The following is a 20,378-nucleotide window of genomic DNA, read 5'->3' as shown; positions in this document are numbered from 1 at the left end:
CCACTGCAAAAGTTACGGAGGTCATGGAAAGTCATGGAATCCATGACCTTCCATGACCTCCGTGACAAACTCGCAGCCTTACTTATCAGTCCTGAGTCGAGTGGAAGAATTACTTCTCATGTCTTACTTACAAAACTCCTGCTAACATATCCTGCTCATATATGTTCTTTTGTTTTTTTGCAGCAGTATTACACTGTTGACTCATATTTAATTTGTGATCAACTATAACCCCCAGATCCTTTTTTGCAGTGTTCACTCCTAAGAAGTCATTTCCCATTTTATATTTGTGCAATTGATTATTCCTTCCTAGGTGTAGTACTTTGCATTTGTCCTTATTGAATTTCATCCCACTTATTTCAGACCATTTCTACGGTTTGTCAAGATCATTTTGAACTCTAATCATGTCCTCCAGAACACTTGCAATCCCTCCCACCTTGGTATAGTCCAAAACTGTATAACTGTACTCTTTCTGCATTATCCAAATCATTTATGAAAATATTGAATAGAACCATCCAGACCCAAGCCAGATCCCTTTCAGCTTGACTATGAGCCACTGATAATTACTCTTTGGGAATGGTTTGCCAACCAGCAGTGCACCCACCTTATAGTAGATAAGTCTAGGCCATATTTCCCTAGTTTGCTTATGAGAAAGTCATGAGACACAGTATCAAAAGCCTTACTAAAATCGAGATATACCACATCTATGCTTTCCCCCTACCCACAATGCTTGTTAACCTGTCAAAGAAGGCTATTAGGTTGATATGATTTGATATGATTTATTCTTGACAAATCCACGGTCAGTGTTACTTATGACCTTATCTTCTAGGTGCTTACAAACTGATTGCTTAATTATTTGCTCCATTATCTTCCCGGGTACCGAAGTTAAGATGACTGGTCTGTAAGATCATGTCTTCGGTACAATCTTAAATCAACCTATATTAGGTCAACTTACAGCCACTGCAGAAATTACTGCAGTAGCTGATGTCCACACTACCTTCCTTTTGTCAGTGGTGTGCGTCCTCAACAGGAGCGCTTCCACTGACTGAAGAGGGGTGCTCCACATTCCCAGCCAGGAGCGGGGAAGCAGTTGCCCGGGGCTTCTCGCCTCCAGCAGGTAGATCTGCACCCTGAGTCCAGTTGGCTGCTGTGCTCCGAGTGGGGAGCCAGGACCCTGAAGGGACCCTGGGTGGCAGTGTGGCTTAGAGCAGAGACCTAGCAGCAGCCCAGCTGGGGAGCCAGGAGCCGGCTTTCTTGTCAATTTCACAGCTCAGGCAGAGCCAGAAAATTGACAAGAATGACAGCCAACAGCCAATGTAAAGAACACAGTGTCTACAAAGTCACTGTGTCACCCTGACTTACACCGACATAAGCCCTATGCCTCATGTGGAGGTGGAATTATTATGTTGCTGTAGTTACATCAGCAGGAGCAAGGCAGTAGTGTAGACACAGACATAGTAAGGTCGACAAACTGCCTTACATGGACTTAACTCTGTAGTGTAGACCAAGCCTTAATCACAGATTGTCCTTATTCTGCATTTTATAGCTAGGTGTTGTATTTGCCCTTGTCCGGTCCTCTGGGATCTCTCCCATCTCCCACAAGTTCTCATTTCTTCAGCCAGTTCCTGAACTTGAAAACATCTAACTTGTCTTAAGGGCTTGTCTACACTTAAAACGCTACTATAGTGCGGCTGCATGGCTGCAGCTACGCCACTGCAGTGCTTCAGTGAAGATGCTACCTAAACCAACAGGAGAGATTCTCCCGTCGGCATAGGCACTCCACCTCCCTGAGAGGCGGTAGCTAGGTAGACAGGAAAATTCCTCTGTGAACATAGCAATGTCTACACTGGGGGTTAGGTCAGTTTAACTGTGTTGCTCAGGTGTGTGGATTTTTCACACCCCTGAGCAATGTAGTTATATCGACCTAATTTCCTAGTGCAGACCAAGCCTACGTAATTCTTAACTTGTTCTTTTTTTTAAGCCTCCGATTATACCCCATTTACACTAATGTTCACTATGTTGTCCCATCACTGCTAACCTTTTTGGTGAAAACTGAAACAAAAAAAAGGCATTTAAAACATTTTCTGTTATTGTCTTTCCCTCCAAATTTGAGTAATGGGCCTGCCTGGTCCTTGGTCTTCCTCTTGTTTCTAATGTAGCTGTAAAATGTTTTCTTGTTACTCTTTATGTCCCTAGCTAGTTTAATGTAATTTTGTGCTTTAGCCTTTCTAATTTTGTCCCTATATAGTTGTGTTGCTTTTTTTATATTCATCCTTTGTAATCTGACTTAGTTTCCACTTTTTGTATGACTCTTCAGTTTCAGGTCATTGAAGATCTCCTGGTTAAAACAGGGTGGTCTCTTACCATACTTCCTATTTTTCCTACACACTGGGATAGTTTGCTCTTGTGCCTTAATAATGCCTCTTTTAAAAACTGCCAACTCTCCTGAAATCTTTTTTCCTTTAGATTTGCTTCCCAAACACATAGGAAACATAATAAATCAAACAAATATCCCAAACCCTGCAATCTTACAAGACTGGGACAGGCCAAAATAACCAAGTGATTATTAAAGCATTAAAAATAACTCTCCCCACAATAACCACATAATTTCTTACAAAAATAAGAAGACTAACTTCTTCATCCCTCCCAAAAATAAAGAATCAGTAGACGTCTGGGAATATGGAATCAGAGAGAAGACAAAAAGGCAAGGCCAGCAATGAAAAGGCCAACCATTGCAACTTAGGATCAACCAATGATTTTATCTTAGCTAAATGGCCACATACTTTCAATTTGTTTTCATCATTTCTTAGGGATTATCTGAAGCGAAAAGATAGATATACCCCACCAGAGAAGGGAAAGAGTGCTCTTTAAGAGTGAGGCATGATGGGAAACCTCTCTCTGATATAAGGAAAAAAAGGAGTTCAGCCTGAGGAAGTTTTGATAGAGGCAGGACCTATAGGAATTGAAGATGTAGGGCCCATCTGAGAAAACAACTTCGCTGGTGGTTTTTCTTCCTTTGTTAAATATTTTTTTCATTATGTGCTAAGAAATAACAACTGTTTGGAAAGTGCACTTGGCTGGTTAGTGCATTCTATGCCAGGAATTCTAAGGATCCTCTTCACACTAGATTTCAAACAGCAACTGTCATATAATTAAATAATACCATCAAGGGAACTTGAATTGTTACATAAATAGTATTGTAAATTTTCAAGTCTATGCAATATTATTTTACTGTGTGTCGCCATATATAGCAATGGTCTCAGTGAGTTAAGGGGTAAATTGTGAAAGTCCAGGAACCACCAAAATTGTAAATACTGCTACTTCTACTGATAACAATGGTGAGATTAACAATGACTGACAGTGCACAACGCATCTGAGTAAAATATTCCAGAAATTTTTTAAAGGAAAATTATGCAAATATCAATCTGATATTTGGTAGATACAATCTCCAGATTAGGTAATCACTACTATCCAAATAACTGACAAATCATTCTAAACAGCATCAAAAACTCTGAAACTGTAGCAATAATTCAAGGTTTTAACACTAAAAGAAATAATTAAATCTAGCTATTCTTAGAGAAACTTCCATTCAATTTATGCTAAATAATAGTAGATACAAGACCTCCCACATTCATTACTTTTACTAGTGGCAAGGAATATTAACTGCGTGTCATACAATTCTCAGCCTTGTGGCCACTTGTTATTGTTGTTAATAGTACTTAAAAGGAAAGATATTGGGGACTGGATGCTTTAGTAGACTGATAATGGGATACTAAGCCTTTCAGCTCTAGGTCACGGGTTCAAATATGGCCCAAGTCAGTAATGACTTTCAATCACTACCATCTGATGGTTGTTCAGCGGCCAGTATGAATAGCTACTTCCCATTAGGAAGGTACTGATATAATCAGAAGGGCACACCAAAGTAATGAAAAGAAGTAATAAAATGTGCTACGTATTGAAGGAAGAAATGTAGCTTTGAACTAGCAATCTTTAACATTGCCACTAAATATATTGTCAATAGACTCCATATGTTTGCTGGATTAATAAAGTAGAAAATAATTCTGAAAGAGTAATTAAATCCAAATGAGCAGCTAAGAATCTATATCTTTATGTAAGGACAACTGTTCCCACAAAGACTCAGTTTTGCAAGGGAAAGAAATGCAGCTTACACACAGAGGTCTCAGACCTCAGATTTAAAAAAATCCCTTTTTCCTTCATCTGACATCTCTAACCCAGGTCTGGAAATACGTACATCCTCGGATGCAACCCGAAAATGTTTTTTCAGTGTTTCATACATTCCAATGGTAGTTCTAAGAAAAACAAATACATATAAAAAGCCATAGGCATGTGTTCCAGTTGTTACAAATTTCCCACAGAACACACCAGGCAGCACTTCCTCTGAGGCAGGTTAGAATTTCCAGAGCTTCTTCCAGCAAATTTACAATGAACTATCTGGAGTCTTTTCCGAGCAGACACAAATCATTCTCCAGTGGCTTTTTACAACAGAGTGAAACACTGTCTTTAATTATAGTTGCAATATGTTCGTCTGAAAGTTTCATGTTATGCTCTTTCATCCTTTCAGCTTTATTTTACAGTCTATTTAAATGCTAGTTAACAAAAACTTGAATGGTTAACATAAACAAGCAATCTTTTCAATTCATTACTTCAATCATCCCTCTCCACTATTATGTTATCTTTAAAATTGAACAGCAAGGAATATTCTTTGTTTGGATCACAGTTTTTTCAGCATGCTGACAGCATACATTTGCTATGAGATAACATCAGATAGAACAGGCAAGCAATGCCTTGCTAAATTCTTAAACAGGAGCCCACTTTGTACTGCTGTGTTTGTCATCTTAAAAAGTCATATATAACAACAAAGTGTAAAGATTTTATAAGTACTGTTTAACTGTACCTAAACATAAATGTCAGTCTACTTGCCCTTTAATAAGTGTACTACCGGTTTTATAATAATATGATTTTTTAACTTTACACAGGAAAACAAATGTAATATAATTGTACCGAATAAAGTTATTCATAATGTCAGATTTTCCCCAGAAGGTGAAATGGTTGAAGCAAATCTTTACAAATGAACCAACAGTCACTTACAATAAAACTTATACTATTCTAATGTGCTAGAAGTCTACACAGACTTCAGTGAGAGTGGGTTCTTTCAAGTCTCCCAGATGTATAGGTTTAAGCTATATAGCATATACAGGAATAAAGCTAAGGCCCTTTTCACACTACTACTTTTAAATGTAATTTTGTGACCAGTTACAAATAGGACAATTCAGTTTCTGTTCGTATAGCAGTATTTCTGCCATCAAAACGACATTTACACTCACTGCCCAATGGTATTTCTATAAGTGCATTCTGGGAAAATCTAGGCAGCTCTCTCATCATGTCTCCAGCACAGGACAGGAAGCCAAAGGAAACAGCCACTGTGATGTTGGCAGACTAGGTACCAGCTCATGCCAAGGCCCCTAGGCTTCACGGAACACTGACAAACGCGTAACTGGAAACCAGTCTGGCTCACCTGTCCGTTAGCCTCGTTAAAATACATGTTAAGTTGATAATAATGTATTTATTGTTTAAACTTGATGAAATGCTTGTAGGATGTTGCATGTACTGATCTCACTTATAACATCTGTAGCCCACGGTATAAAGTTATATTGAGTGTTTGCATTGTAAACCGCTGTAACTGTGCAACTCACCAAACAAGAAAGAAGCATTAATTAGTGTAAAGTGCTGGTCCTGCACACAAAAAGACCCACTGAAACCAAATGAGCCATTGAAAGACATCAAAGGACAAAGACTTTGTTGACTGCCCCTCCCGCCCCGACCCCCCAACATCCCTGAAGAGCAGACTGGCACCGACATTTTTTCTATCAGTTTGAACACTGGAGGATACGAATAAAAATTCCTGACCAGAAGGAAACAGAAGTGGAATTTGTACAGGGCAAAATTTCTAAGCATAAGAAAGGGATCCCCAAGCTGCTTAGATTAGCCCTAAAGGACATATAGAGCTCGCATATGACAGTAGTTTCTGTTACCTTTTTGAAATCTAAAACTATAACTCATTTGTGTTGTAAGTTTACCTGCTTTAACCTTGTAAATAACTCATTTCTTTTTCTTAGTTAATAAATCTTTAGTTAGTTTATTATAGAATTGGCAACAAGCGCTGTCTTTGGTGTGTGATCTGAGGTACAATTGACCTGGAGTAAGTGACTAGTCCTTTGGGACTGGGAGTAACCTGAATATTGTTGTAACCTGAATATTGTTTTGGTGTAAGGGACCATCTATATAATAAAGGCAAGCCTCCCAAGGTAACAAGATAGAGCAGAATACCCAAGGAGACTGTGATTCTACATGAAGGCTGTTGTAGTACTTGGTTGGTTAAATCTACACGCAACTAGTTTGGGGTTTGTGCCCTGTTTCTTAACAGTCTACCCTGAGGTTGGCACTCCCCGCTGTGAGATGCTCTAGACAGCTTGACAGACATAAAACAGCATCATCAGCATGTGATCTAATTACTCTCTGGGATGCTCTACCACAGAGACGTGGTAAGAAGGAGAACCAACCAAACTGGTTACACAGACATGGTTGGAGAGCCCTGTCTGAGCTGTTTAAAAAAAAAAAAAAAAAAGTACAGAACTGATTACTGGGTTCCGGCCACAGTTTTTGATAAGGGTGAAATACTTTTAGCTGCAATGATTACTGATGGAGTTTTAACTATGTGATGGGACCCACCCAGGGTCTCCCACAGTCAGCCGCCTGGCTAACAAAATTGCGGTGAAAGTCTAATATTGTGGGATCTGCAATTTCTGCAATATCGCGAATTAAGCAGGGCCTTTGTGATGGGCAGATACAAACCATGTTTTCAATCAACTATCCTGGTGACTGGTTACAAACTTTAGGTTAGGTCTTCACTACAGACTTATATTGGTACAACTACATTACTCAAGGATGTAAAGAATCCACACCCCTGAGCGACATAGCCAGAGACATCCCTAGGGTATGGCAAATCAGGGTGGCGGCCCCGGGCCCCACACTTTGGAGGGCCCCGCGGTGGCTGCCCTGAATCGCTGTACCCGAAGGATGGCTCTGTGTGCATGTCATGCCGGGGGCACTAAGCCAGCCGCAGGGGGCGCTAGGCCGGCCCAGGGGGTGGGGTTAGGGAGCCGGAGGGGTTAACTTTGCAGTCATATGATGCGCCTACAGAGGAAAAAATTCAGATCCATAATTTACTACCAGTGCTGCTTCACCAGTGGTAGCAGTGGTGGAAATGGAAGGGCAGACAAGGCTAGGGTAACTATCAATGAAAGCTAGCCCCATCAGGTAAAGTTTAACTAAACCACAATAGACACACCTGAGCCCTGTCTCAACTGTAACTTCCACCCTTGCTACAACTAGTGGTGCTTTACTGGTGATGAAATTGTTCAGTGTAAATAAAGTCAAATATGCTAAGGGTGGGTTACATTTTTAAAATAAAAACATGGATTGTTCAGAAACTGATGGATAAATTCTTTCCCTCCCCCACCCCTGCCTCCAAAAAAGGAAGTTTCCTGCTCCCCTGCTAGCCCTGACAGAAGCGCTAATCACAAACATTAGCACATTCTCATCTAAGTAGTCATGAAAAATTTAACAAACTCGTTTAGAAACAGATTTGTCGAAGTGTCTTAAAGTGCAGTAATGATTAGAAAAAGAGTGCCTGTGGAAATGACACTGCCATGGTGTGTATTTATTTCCCATTAATACCTTCCTTATTATATTTGGTCAGTTTAGAAATCAAAACATTTTTAGACTGTCAGAACTCCAAGCTTAATCTGGCATGCAAAAATTAAGCTGCATTCTTTTCACTTAGCACAAAATCAGATAATCAAAACTTAGTTATTTTGTTGATGACATATAAGACAGAACAGAAAATAGCTTCCTCTACTAGCTGTGCATTAATGACTGTAATAAAAGGTATGTTTGGTGAGAAACCTGTGTGGTGAATACATACACAAAGGGAGTGGATATATGCAATAACAAGTTACCATTTTTTGAGGTATATTTTCTGATAATAACCATGTTTTAAGATTTTCCAGTAAATCAAGTGCTACATTACTACCTACCTTGTAATCTGGCCGAATGTTTGCAAAATATATAAAAGAATCAACAGCTAACCCAATCTTCAGTCCACCTCCCTCCCAGGACAATGCTGACATCTGCTTGCCAGGAACTTTCAATGTACGCAAATGCTAAAAAAGAGAATATTTAAAATATACCACAGAGTTACCAGCACTACCACATCATTAGAGACAAATGGTTAGACATCTGAGGCTAAATCCCACTCTCAGTTACACCAGCAATACTCTAGAGTTACAGTGATCACAGAATTTGGCTTTTGTACTTTTAAACAGATCAAAACCAGAAATAAATTTAATTTGCATTACCATAAAGTATTATTTTGCCTTCACTGCACTGTTATTTTTTGTCAGAGAGAGAAACCCACAAAATTGGCAATATATGACTAACTCATAACTCAAACTCACAAAACTAAATATTAAAACAAGAATGAAAGCACACGTGTCTTCTTTCAGTCCACAAGTATATGTTATTTGAGCCACTTTTTAAATAAATAACTTCCCATTAATAATTCAGTACTGACATTTGACATTTCTCAAGAATTTGGTTTATCCTGACATTGTAATCCTGTTTATCACAGCAGCAGATTGAGATGTTACTTCCAAGCACAATTGCTAGGAAAAAAGATGACAAATTTAGTCATTTGTCTTGATTTTTATAATATCCCCATCATGGGTATACGTACAATCAATTTTGCAAAAAAATTCTAACATACACACACAATTATACTAACATCAACAATAAATCCTTTCCAACCTTGTTAACTCTTTCCCTTCCCTTACCCTTATCCCATCATAAAAGCCAGAGGGGGAAAAAAAGAAAGTTAAATGCCTAGTTATGTCTTTTAATTGTTACATAGAAATAAATCATACAATTTATAACAGATGGTAAATTAATTCCCATTTTGAAACACTGTTTGAAGTTACAACCAGTAAACCTCTTGACATTCACAAGATGCTACGTTTGATATCCATATGTTTCTACAGATTGACTATGGCCCTAGTCCTGCAGATACGTATGCAGGTAAAAAAAATTACACCCAAGTAGCTCTATTCTGTATATAAAGTTACTCATATCTGTACGTCTACTCCTGTTTGTAAGTTTTTGAATAATCAAGGCTTTGGTATGCTTTGATTTTATGTTATGGCTTCTGTTTATCTTGCCCATATGCTCAGGGTTTAGCTGATCGCCATATTTGGGGTCGGGAAGGAATTTTCCTCCAGGGCAGATTGGAAGAGGCCCTGGAGGTTTTTCACCTTCCTCTGTAGCATGGGACACGGGTCACTTGCTGGAGGATTCTCTGCTCCTTGAAGTCTTTAAACTACCATTTGAGGACTTCAATAGCACAGATATAGGTGTGAGGTTTTTTGCAGGAGTGGTGGGTGAAATTCTGTGGCCTGCATTGTGCAGGAGGTCAGACTAGATGATCATAATGGTCCCTTCTGACCTAAATATCTATGAATCTATGTTGAACAGATTACCAATGCATCTGAGCCTGATTTTCATGCCTCAGCCTGGCTTACTTTTTGAGGGCATAACTCTGTGCCCAAATTAACAGAAGGTGCAAATTTTACTATTTATATGACTAAGTGTCCGACGGAGGGTATAATACAAGTACTTAGCTATCTAAATCCAAAATATATGGTGGACATAAATTACACTCACAAAAAGAGAGGACATTTCCTGAAAACTTGAGCCATTATCTATGAGTGTTTGGATTAGTCCAACAAAATTTTCCACAGACCTCAAAATTAAAATGTTACTTAAGAATATTTCTGCATTAATCTGGAATGCTTGATTCAGTCACCCACGTAATGAGCCTAGCAGGCAGACTAGTTAAACTGTCCCAAAGATTTGGGCACTAAATATTCTAAGTTGTGGAACAATCCTCCTCCAGAAATCAGGATGACACTGGATCTTATCACTTTCAGAACAAAATGAAGACATATCTCTCATTGTTATAAACTTATCACAGCTATCTTCAGAACTGGTCTGGCCTTCCTTCCCTATAAGAACTAGAAATTTCCTCATATGCAAATTACCTCTACTTTACATAATTTTGTTGATGCCCAAATATCACAATGGCTAATATATCTATGTCTAACCTATTATGAGAGCAGCATCACCAACAAAAAATGTAAAAAAACCCATCACTTAGAAGGAGGAGACTGGGTGGGTGGCCTGGCCTTAAGCTCTAGCTATATAAAAGACTTTTGGGCCAGATTTCTAAAAGTATCAGTTAAGCACCTACATACCTTTAAAAATCTGTCTCTTTGACAAAACTAAAGGAGTACTTGTGGCACCTTAGAGACTAACCAATTTATTTGAGCATGAGCTTTCGTGAGCTACAGCTCACTTGAAATTTGACAAAACTATGTCCCCAACAGACATATGACGGTTAAATACAATTTATTACTGCTTCCAGAAGTTTCTGGGCCTATGGGCTTCATTGATGTCAGGCACCATGTACTGAGTTTTACTGAATTTGTCCCATAAAAATATAGTTACAGCATAGTATACTAATGCTGTGCAGTAATAAATTCACACTTCTTGAATCATGATGATCAATACTGTTTTATAAGTACACAACCCATGCAATTAGTAGACTAATTCCCTACAAAAATAATATTTAGTTTACTTCAATATAATTTTAATATATTCAAACTACAGTGCACTTCTGACACACTGATCATAGTTTGGGCAATTACCATACAAACAAAATGTATACCAAGGTTGGTTGTTGTGGTTTTTTAAACAGTGTGCATTTTACATCTAAAGTAGGATATTAAATATATTAAATATTTTTACCTCACCAAATGGAGTGTAGAATTGCACAAGATTTACATCTTTATCCTGAGTGGTTGCTTTTTGGAAGCCTGCCACAGCCAACACACTTCCACAGTGGTTCCACTGGATACTCACTACATTCATACCAGTGTCAATCAAAACAGGGTCTAGTTTTTAGAAATAAAAAAGAAGTGTAAGAAGTGTCAATAAAAATTTTGGACAAAAATGGCTCAGTGTTCAGTATCCCACACCTGAGCAAAAAGGCCATCAGTTCAAGTTTTAGGCACACCTAATTTAAAGTTATTCTAGATGTTATTACTAAAGGGTCACACACTGTTACTTCTGTAGGCCAAGCGCATTGCATACACCAAGCTACTCCTTGCATTTGTCCATTCCCCCGCACAAGCTCATTGTGTGGCACCTTCCCAGTCTCCTCTATTTCAGGGACTCCCTACCACCCCTATCCTTGTGCCAGGAGCTCTGTGTGCAACTCCATTACCCCATCCACCACATACGAGGGGCACTGTGTGCCCCCTCATTGCAGACACCCTGGCATATGTTCCCCCATCCCATCACATGCCAGTTGTGCTGTGTCCCTGCATGTTCTCCTCACTGCATATCATGGTCTCCATTTCCCCCCATGGCAAGGGCACTGTGTGCCTCTTTGTTCCCCCAATACTCCCTTCCTTACCATGGCCAGAGGTCTGTGTGCCCCCCATAGCAAGGTCTCCTATTTTCTCACTATGCCAGGAGTTCTGTGGGAGCCTCCCATGCCCCCTACCATTTCTTTTCTTTCTGTCTGGGGCTGTTAACTGTTTTTTTTTTATCTCTAGACAATCACAGAGGTGGTTGAAGTTGCTGGGTCAGCCAAGCAGATGCCAGGGTCTCCATGTGTTCCCCATTTCCCCCTTACGATTTTCACCAAAAATCAGTATGGTTCTGGCTGTTGATGCCTTGAACATTCCCCGGAATTTTGGAATTGATGAGATGCAGCATTCAAAAGCTATGGCATTAGAGACAAACAGAGAAATTTCTTCAAGTTGAGAATAAGACCTCACTTTGCTCGGCTAAAAAGCAAATTGTACTTACTTTGGTCATTCTCATGTCTCATTATCTGGCATCTTCCATTGTCAAAACAGATAGCAAGGCAAGGGCAATCTGGCTCAGTATAGCCTTCTGTACCAGGGTACCAATGTATTCCGGCAATACTGAATGCTCCAGTTATGTTCACCAAACAATTCAGTTTCATTTTCATCTAGAGACGGAATAGTTCAATCATTTAACAGATCTATCACATATTTGACTAAACTGGCCATAAATACAATGTATATTTATACCAACATCTTACAAATTACTAGAGCTGGGTGGAAATGGTTCTCATATCCCAGGAAAATTTTCAAGATTTCAAGAAGATTTCCCTATTCTGATTCAGTACAAAACCTCAAAATCTTGAAAATCTGAAAAAAAGAATTGGTTCGGTCAACTGATACTTTGATAATTTTAAAATGTTTAATTTAGATTGCAATCTTTTAAAATTATTACTAATTTTTAACTATAACTTAAACTTCAAACAAAGTCATTTTGAACCAAATAAAGGAACTTTTCATTTTGAAAAGGTCAATGGGGACATTTTTACAATTTAAAAAACATCTTCCCCCCCCCAATATACTTCTACATTGGAAATTTGTCAAAACCCACCCTGACCCTTTCCTGATGAAAGCTTTGGTTTAGATGAATCAGCATTTTTCAACAGAAAGTTTTCCAACCAGCTCTACAAAAGGCCCCCCATTTGTTTAAAGTTTGCAGATGTTAAGTTTTATAAAATAGAAATGTACTTACAAAGTAATTCAAGAGAGAACTGGAAAAAGCTAAGATTTTTATATATTTGTAATCCACTATGACAGCATGTTTTCAAGTGTCACCCAGGCTCACCCTTCCCCCACACTCTGAACAACATGAACTTTCAGTAATAAAGTACTGTACAAGAAAAAGACTCAAAACATCTGGAATTGTTTAATACCTTTTCTACACTATCAAAAAGCTACACTGATTTTGAAAATGGTTTAGCGCATACTCCACATTATTGCTCCATAAACAAGATAAGAGGCCTTGTTTGAGTAACAGATGCTAAACAATGCTAAGCCAGAACCATGTTTGAGACTAGATCCCAGCTGGATTTGAACACAGTTCTCCAAAATAGTTATCAGAGAGTTTTAAAATTGCATAGTGAGGACACAAAGAATGTTACCAACTTTTAAACACTCAAAAATGGTAATAGGGCTAGAGACTGATAAAGGGGTAGTAGATATTTACCAATCCCTTCTTTCAAAGCTACTGCTTTTTCATCTATTTGCATCTGACCTCTTGTAGTTATCAGTTTTTTTAAAAGAAAATTGAAATAAAAGGAATATATATTTTGTCTACAGAAGAATTATTTTAAGTCTTTTGGAACTTTTTTTAAAATGGCCTCTTCTCTTAATTGATACCCCCACTTAATTATGGCAATAGGCTGTCCATCAGGATGGACAATTAGAGGATTCTTCTGTACTGTGTTGTTGCCTAAAATGTAATGGTACACAGTCCAATCGTATCAAAAAATGAAGTCTATGTTTTTGTAAAGTTGGCGCTTTACTACTGTTAAGTATTTTCAAACAGCTATTCCTGTACTCCACATAACTGGAAGATCAAACTAAACAATGGCAAGTAAAATACACACTGACAGAAACATAAACCAATAGTATACACACACTTTCCCTCAAGGACTTGCTGATGAGATGTAATTCTTTTAAGAGCTCTAATTTAATATACTAAAATTCTGTCTCACTGTTAGACAGCCATGGTGGAAAAATGAAGGCCTGTTTGATGCCTAAGATATGTTAGTATTAGTACCAATGATGCATTAGCTTCATTTCATTTACCTAGCATGTACATAAATGTTTTCAAATTTCTCTTTTAAAAATGGATTGCAAGGCAAAGAATGTTTTAATTGATGTTACGTTCATTTAGCTGCTCGGAATGATGGTGTATTTAAATGTTATCAGAATATCTACATTAGAAAACTTGATAATGTAAAAACCTGCATAAAATCAGAATAAGAAGTCTTCACGTAGGACCTTGCGTAATTCTGAAGATTCAAAACCATCAAATTAATAAAAGATTATAGCTACTACTTGTAAAGTATGTCTGTTTTAACTTGTGATCTACAGTTTTACATTAAAAAATTAGAGATAGTTGACACATATACTGTACAGTACATAACTCTGAACTTACAATAAAATTCCCTTGGTTGTCATAAATATGAATTTCTCCATTTGCCATTCCAAAGAGTAGAATTTTGCTATCTGAGGACCATGCTACATGGCACAGTTGTGAACCTTTCAAATCTTTCCCCCAAATACGATTACCTATAAAAGAAAATTATTAAACTTAAGAAACATACCAGAGAACTGGAAAGATTACTCAGACACAAGAAACTACATAAACAGATAAAGAAATTCAAAGTTACAATTTCCACAGTAACTAATTCAGTGATGTATATATTGAGGCAGAAAGTTTTGTAGTCAGTTACTGTGGGAAACATAACCTTGTATTTCTCAAGTTTTGCAAAAGTAAAATCTCAGACATAATGACACACCAAACAGAGAGTTTGGCTGTGGGTTTTTTTTTTTAAATAAAGAAAAATAAACAGTGAGCAATATGCATGTCATGCCTTTAATTTCAATTACATGGGATTGTGCATTCACATAACCTACTTTTTGTTTATTTCAGTATATGAATATCCAGATATGATACATGCATATGGAAAACTACTCACAGTACAGGTTTGAATTAGTAAGGAAAATGAAGAGTTTGGCACATGCTATTTTCACACTTTATCAATTCTTTACTTCTCAACCAATTTTTCCAGAACTTAGCAAAACATTCATTTCTCAGTTACTATAACTGTGCAAATTTTGAACTTTTCAAATTAAACATTCAGGTTATCCTTACGCAAAAAAATGGTGTGTAAAAAGTATGAAAAAAACATAATTTTTCCATATTCGGGTAACTTAAGCTGAATGGAATGTTATCAGACTTCAAAAAGAAAAGTCACCACTGGCTTGAGAACAAGGAACAGACATTTTTGCATGAAGGGTAATCTTTTTCTTGGAAAAAGTTACAAGTGCCTGAAAATAAGTTCTTAGAATAAATATGCTTTAAGAACCACAGCTATATCATCACTCTTGCCATACATGGAAAACCAGACATTCACTCCAATTGGAGTATCTTAATTTGGCTTATATAAGTTTTCTAAACAGAATTACTGAGAGTGAAAGCTACCCAAATCTCCAGAACACCACATTAGTTAACAAAACAGATAATCCAGCCTGTGATAAACCCACGATGACAGCCTCCATAACCTACTTCTTAAATTTTCAAACAATCACCTTAGTGCAGTCTTCTATGCTACCCGTTAGCTTGGGAGGAGCACCACATAGACATGTGCAAAACTAATGCATTATCCTTCTTCAAATCCCTCCTTTAAAGCCTCCTTTGCTCTGACGACCACAAAAAACTTGGAAAGTTAGGCAGCTGGTGTGCTGAGACTATCAAGGTGACCAATATTGTCTCATCTGCCTGTAACCATCTGTTGTCTCTTGTCTTATACTTAGCTTATAAACTCATTGGGGCAGGGTCCATATTTTTTGTTCTGTGGTTGTACAGCATGTAGCACATTGCGGTCCTGCTTCACAATTAAGAATCATAGGTGCTATGATAAGACAAATAACAGATAATAATAACAACTTTACCATCCACTGAACCAACAATCACAGCCCCATCTTCGTACACAATACAAATCTTTTGTCCATCAGCATTCCAGCTCATACTTCGAACAACAGATTTATTTCTATTGTTGATCATCTCCTCATACCAAGCACCTGTGATCAGAGAATGGATTTCAGTTGTACCTTTCACTTTTCAATCCTTTAAGTGAACTGTGGTTATTAGAAGTAACCCAAGATATACTCAGATCCGGCTAATCATTAAATGTCACATTACAAAAAACTGCAAATAGCATGATAACGACATTCACAAATGATAGTAACTTTGACAAGTGTTACAAACACAAGAAAGAAGAACAAAGGAATACAAAGGAATACAGAGAGGTTATAAATATAATCAGGAAATAAAATTAGATTCTGTTTATCTGAAATACAGATATTCAGCAAAAGGGAGAAACTTGTGAAACAGTAATGAAGAACAAGACCTGAGCTGAGACTTGACAGAAAATTAGGTACAACTTTGCTATGTGATATGGCAATAAAAAAAGACCAACGTAGCATTGGGCTGCACACACAGAAGTGATCTAAAACAGAAAAGAGAGGCTATGGTTCCCTTTCTGTAAAACATTGGTGAGGCAGCTCTTGGAAACTATATAGGCACATATAAGCCACCAATCACTGCAGCGTCCACTGTGTTGAGGCGTAGCAGCTCAGTTCCAAAAAGATATTGACACATAGAATGAAATTCAGAGAACAGGTGTTGGAGGGCTTGACTTGTTAAGATGTACAGGTCAGCCAAATGACAACAACAGGAAGTGTAAAGGCATCATTACAAAACAACAAATATTAGAAAGTGCAGACACCAAGGATGGAGAATTAGTAAGGGTGGTCCAAAGAAGTAAAGTGATCAAGTTAAGAAAAGAGAAAATGTAGGATGTCTTTTTAAAATAACTGTGAATAACTAAAAATTTACCTAGAGTCAGAGCTATTAGATCATGGAATAGGTTTTCCAAGGGAAGTAGTGAAAACTCTACTGCTTAAGACATTTAATAGACAATACATAAACAACACACTATAGGAAACAATTTTCTTTGACAGGGTAATGAACTAAATGACCTAATGAGTATTTTCTGGCACTGATATACATGATTCTGCTATAACAGTACAATTAATTCTAAGCAAAGTAAACCACCTGATTTGACGCATCCAAGATGGAGAACTGAAATATCTCTCTATTTCTCTAGTAATTTGACAAAGGACTCTGTTCTTTAACAAAGATTTTTTCTCTCTTTCTCTCCAACTATATATGTGTTCATTGGTTTGTTTTGATACGGTTGCTTGTGATAATTGGTGGACTCCTACAATTGATGTATTTTTAAATTGTGCTGATGCATATGTTTTTAACAGCTCAAATATTAAAACACAGAAGATGAATACTATAAATTATACACTACTTAGTTATGACAATGCAATAAATTCATGGAATAATTCTAGATTCTGTAGAAAAATTTACTCTATAATCTCTTGCTCTAGGCAAGGTCTCTAAGGCCTAACACGTCCACTAGAGTGTATCTTTTCTGCATTTACTGTTATAGCACAAAGAATTATTCAATATTAATATCTAAGACTAAACCTAAACCATTCTATTGTATATTCTTTGTATAGTTCAACAGGTTTTCTGCAAATATGAAAATGTTTGTTTGGCTATTGAGAAAAGTGAATAATAAGGTTTCAATTCTTTGCTGTTGAACAAAAACACTTGAAAACTGAGCTCTTTTCTTAAGGCAGTTCTGGAAGGATGACTTCATTCTTTATACGGGATTACACGATGGAAAATGTGTACAATTAAGCCCGGTTATTAAACGCTTGTAAACTAAGAACTTCAAACATACCTTACACCTACTTTGAGCTTTGTAACCTGCAATTAAAGTCTACAGACACACATTATTCAATCTCAAAATCACCCACTATGGTATATTACCCAATCTCAGACTTGTCCCAGACAATACCTTTATACAACATCCACACAATGATGAGCCCATTTTGATCACTGGTAGTTAGCTTTTGATACTGTTCATTCCAGGTCACCACTTGCACAGAACCTGGAAAATTATATAAAATTCACTTTTTATACTAATCAGGAAATGGTCTAAGATAATAAAGATTATTACATCCTTTTTAAATTTTCAATCACACTTTTATGGAATCTCCTGGCTCTGCTGATTTTGATTCTGCTTTTTCAGCCACTCTTTTTTGTGACTGGCAATAAACGTTCTTCTTTCCACAGACCTCTACTGCATTGCCCCCACCTCTTCATCTATTTTACTCCCTTCAGTCACAGTCTCTCCAAATGCAACCTTAGATATTACTTCTATGAGAATAATCTGTATTCATTCCTGGTTTCTGTCCTCTTCTCTGTTTCTTACCCTCATCAACTCCTGGGTCATTATAGCTTTCTTCAGGTCAACAGATCTAATAATTGGCATTCTACTAGGGGGAGATTTTCAAAGTTATAAGTGGCAGTTAAGGGCCCAATTGCCATTTGTGCCTTTGAAAATCTCCCTCCTTATTATAAAGGACATCCTGCACACCACTACTCCATCTGACACACAAATCTCACAATTACTCCTACTCTCAGAAATACAGGTGCTTGATTGACCTCAAAATTTTATTTACTTCCCAAATTTCCTAGGTCTATGAAGCAGACTATTATATTGAATCCATATTAGAAATTAACGAGGCCACTTCTCAGTCAAAAATTTGTCATGCCTTCATTTCCTCTTACCTTGACTAACAAAATTCCCTAACTTGCAAATTTCGAATTTAACAAACAGTGGCTGCTTATCTCCTCAGCTAGACCCAGGTCACGCTCATCCTCAGAAATATCTGCTGATATCTAATATCCTGGGACCAAGACGGCTACAACACTGCATATCAACTTCCGGTCTGTTTCAGAATCAAAGATATCACCCTTCTAATCTTCCACAGCATACTGGGATTTCCACCTATCTTTCTCAAAATTGATCTCTTCCATCACATTCAAATATGGCCCTCAAATACCAAACATCTAACAGGCCTCACTTCCAAATATTCACAATGAGCAAAAGTCTATTCTCCAATGTTATCTTAATAAACTAAAACAGCCTCTCTTTCTCTTAAGCGTACGTAGTAGACCCCATGACTCTTCAAATTCCACCTTCCATGGTCCATGACCCTTTCTAATGGAACAGTTCAAAGAGTACTCTCTTGTGCTTCCAATTTCCTTATGATCATTCTCTCGGCACTGAAATTTTGCCATTCCACCGTTCTTCACCCCTGCCCTACAGCAACTACAAACCCTATTTGTATGATGTACATATATGTAAACTGAAAACTGCCATGCCAGGTGATAGGAGCCCATTTAAATACTTATTTCCTTGGATTAATTAGTAATAGTAGATGGCCAAGCCATTACATTTATGGTAATTTATGTTGGCAATCTCTATTCCAGTCTTATAATAGGAAAAGACACAACAATAAAATTATTTTATCAATTTTATAAAAGAATATTAACAGCTTGTATTTTTACTCCAACCTTTAGCTTTTTTAGTATTAAACAGAAGATGACAGAGTAGCATAATGTAACTCTTACCACTGTGACCTTCAAGGGTCTGATTCATTGAAAGATTGCTAGGAGCTGCAAGTCCCTTTAATTTAGCTTCATCTAAACAAAAATAAAATAATATTATAAAAACTGTTTGTAATAAATGAAATACATCAACTTGTACATTTGGAATCAGATCTTGCAATCCTAACTCATGTGGTCAATCCCATTGACTTCAATAAAACTACTCTCAGAAGAAAGTATTGCAAGATGTGGACCATTCTCTATCTACATCTCAGTTTGTTAGCTGCATCTGCACTCGCCCCAACTGCTCCCCAAGCTCAGACTCTCATCAGAATCCAGAGGCTTGAAGAGAAACCAAAGCCAACTCCCTTTGTTTATTTTCCATTTGAAAAAGCACAAGAACTTGAAAAAGCCTTATTATTTCCCTTTCCTAAAATTTACTTATCTTAACTTGTAAAATGCACTGAGCCTGCTCCCTAGGCTCCACTGTATAACAGAAGAATGATTAACAATAATCAGAGCAACATAAATTGCATATATGACTTACAAATATATATGCATAACCTTTACTCCTCACGCTACAGTTCATATTTAAATAGCAACATGCTGGCCAGCAGTCAATATTCATTCAGTTTAAAAAGAGTGAGCTACCTGGATTGAGTTCATATCTGAGAGAAATCAACCTAACAGTTTGAGAATTCATTTCAAAATAAATGTCATATTATTAATTATTTGTTAAGCACCAACCATGTGCTCAGAACTGCACTAGTACAGAATATAAATAGACATTGGGTAGGATTTTTAAAAGTAAATCCTAAATGGATTAGGAGCAAAATCTCATTGACAAGGGTTGGGAATTGGCGCTTAACAAATAAATAAAAATTTGACTAACATATTTATTTAAAAATGAACTCTCAAACTGTTTAACAGATTTCTCTGACATTACTTAGGCCTGGACAGTAAGGCTGGAACAAATTTTTATAGTGGGGCTGCTGAGAGCCATTGAACCAAATTGTAAATGCTGTATATAATGGAAACTACCTCAAATCAGGGGGTGTGGTAGCAGCCCCATCACCCTTAGTTCCAGCATAGAT

The 20,378-nt window shown here is 37.3% G+C and overlaps 1 protein-coding gene across 2 annotated transcripts in view; it reads right to left on the bottom strand.

Moving 5' to 3' along the window:
• WDR35 (WD repeat domain 35) overlaps positions 1-20,378 on the bottom strand; it is an 81,278-nt gene that overhangs the window by 49,418 nt on the left and 11,482 nt on the right. For both annotated transcript variants that reach the window (XM_037894016.2, XM_037894019.2), the window contains exons 3-9: positions 19,309-19,380; positions 17,687-17,779; positions 15,705-15,833; positions 14,185-14,318; positions 12,004-12,169; positions 10,936-11,081; positions 8,115-8,240 (exon numbers count right to left, since the gene is read on the bottom strand). In XM_037894016.2, the coding sequence (XP_037749944.1) occupies positions 8,115-8,240; positions 10,936-11,081; positions 12,004-12,169; positions 14,185-14,318; positions 15,705-15,833; positions 17,687-17,779; positions 19,309-19,380 (866 nt within the window). The remainder of the gene's footprint in view (positions 1-8,114; positions 8,241-10,935; positions 11,082-12,003; positions 12,170-14,184; positions 14,319-15,704; positions 15,834-17,686; positions 17,780-19,308; positions 19,381-20,378) is intronic.

This window comes from Chelonia mydas, chromosome 3, assembly GCF_015237465.2.
Source record: "Chelonia mydas isolate rCheMyd1 chromosome 3, rCheMyd1.pri.v2, whole genome shotgun sequence".
Taxonomy (NCBI): domain Eukaryota; kingdom Metazoa; phylum Chordata; order Testudines; family Cheloniidae; genus Chelonia; species Chelonia mydas.
Note: the sequence above shows the minus strand (reverse complement) of the source record. Positions and strands in the feature narration are given on the sequence as shown.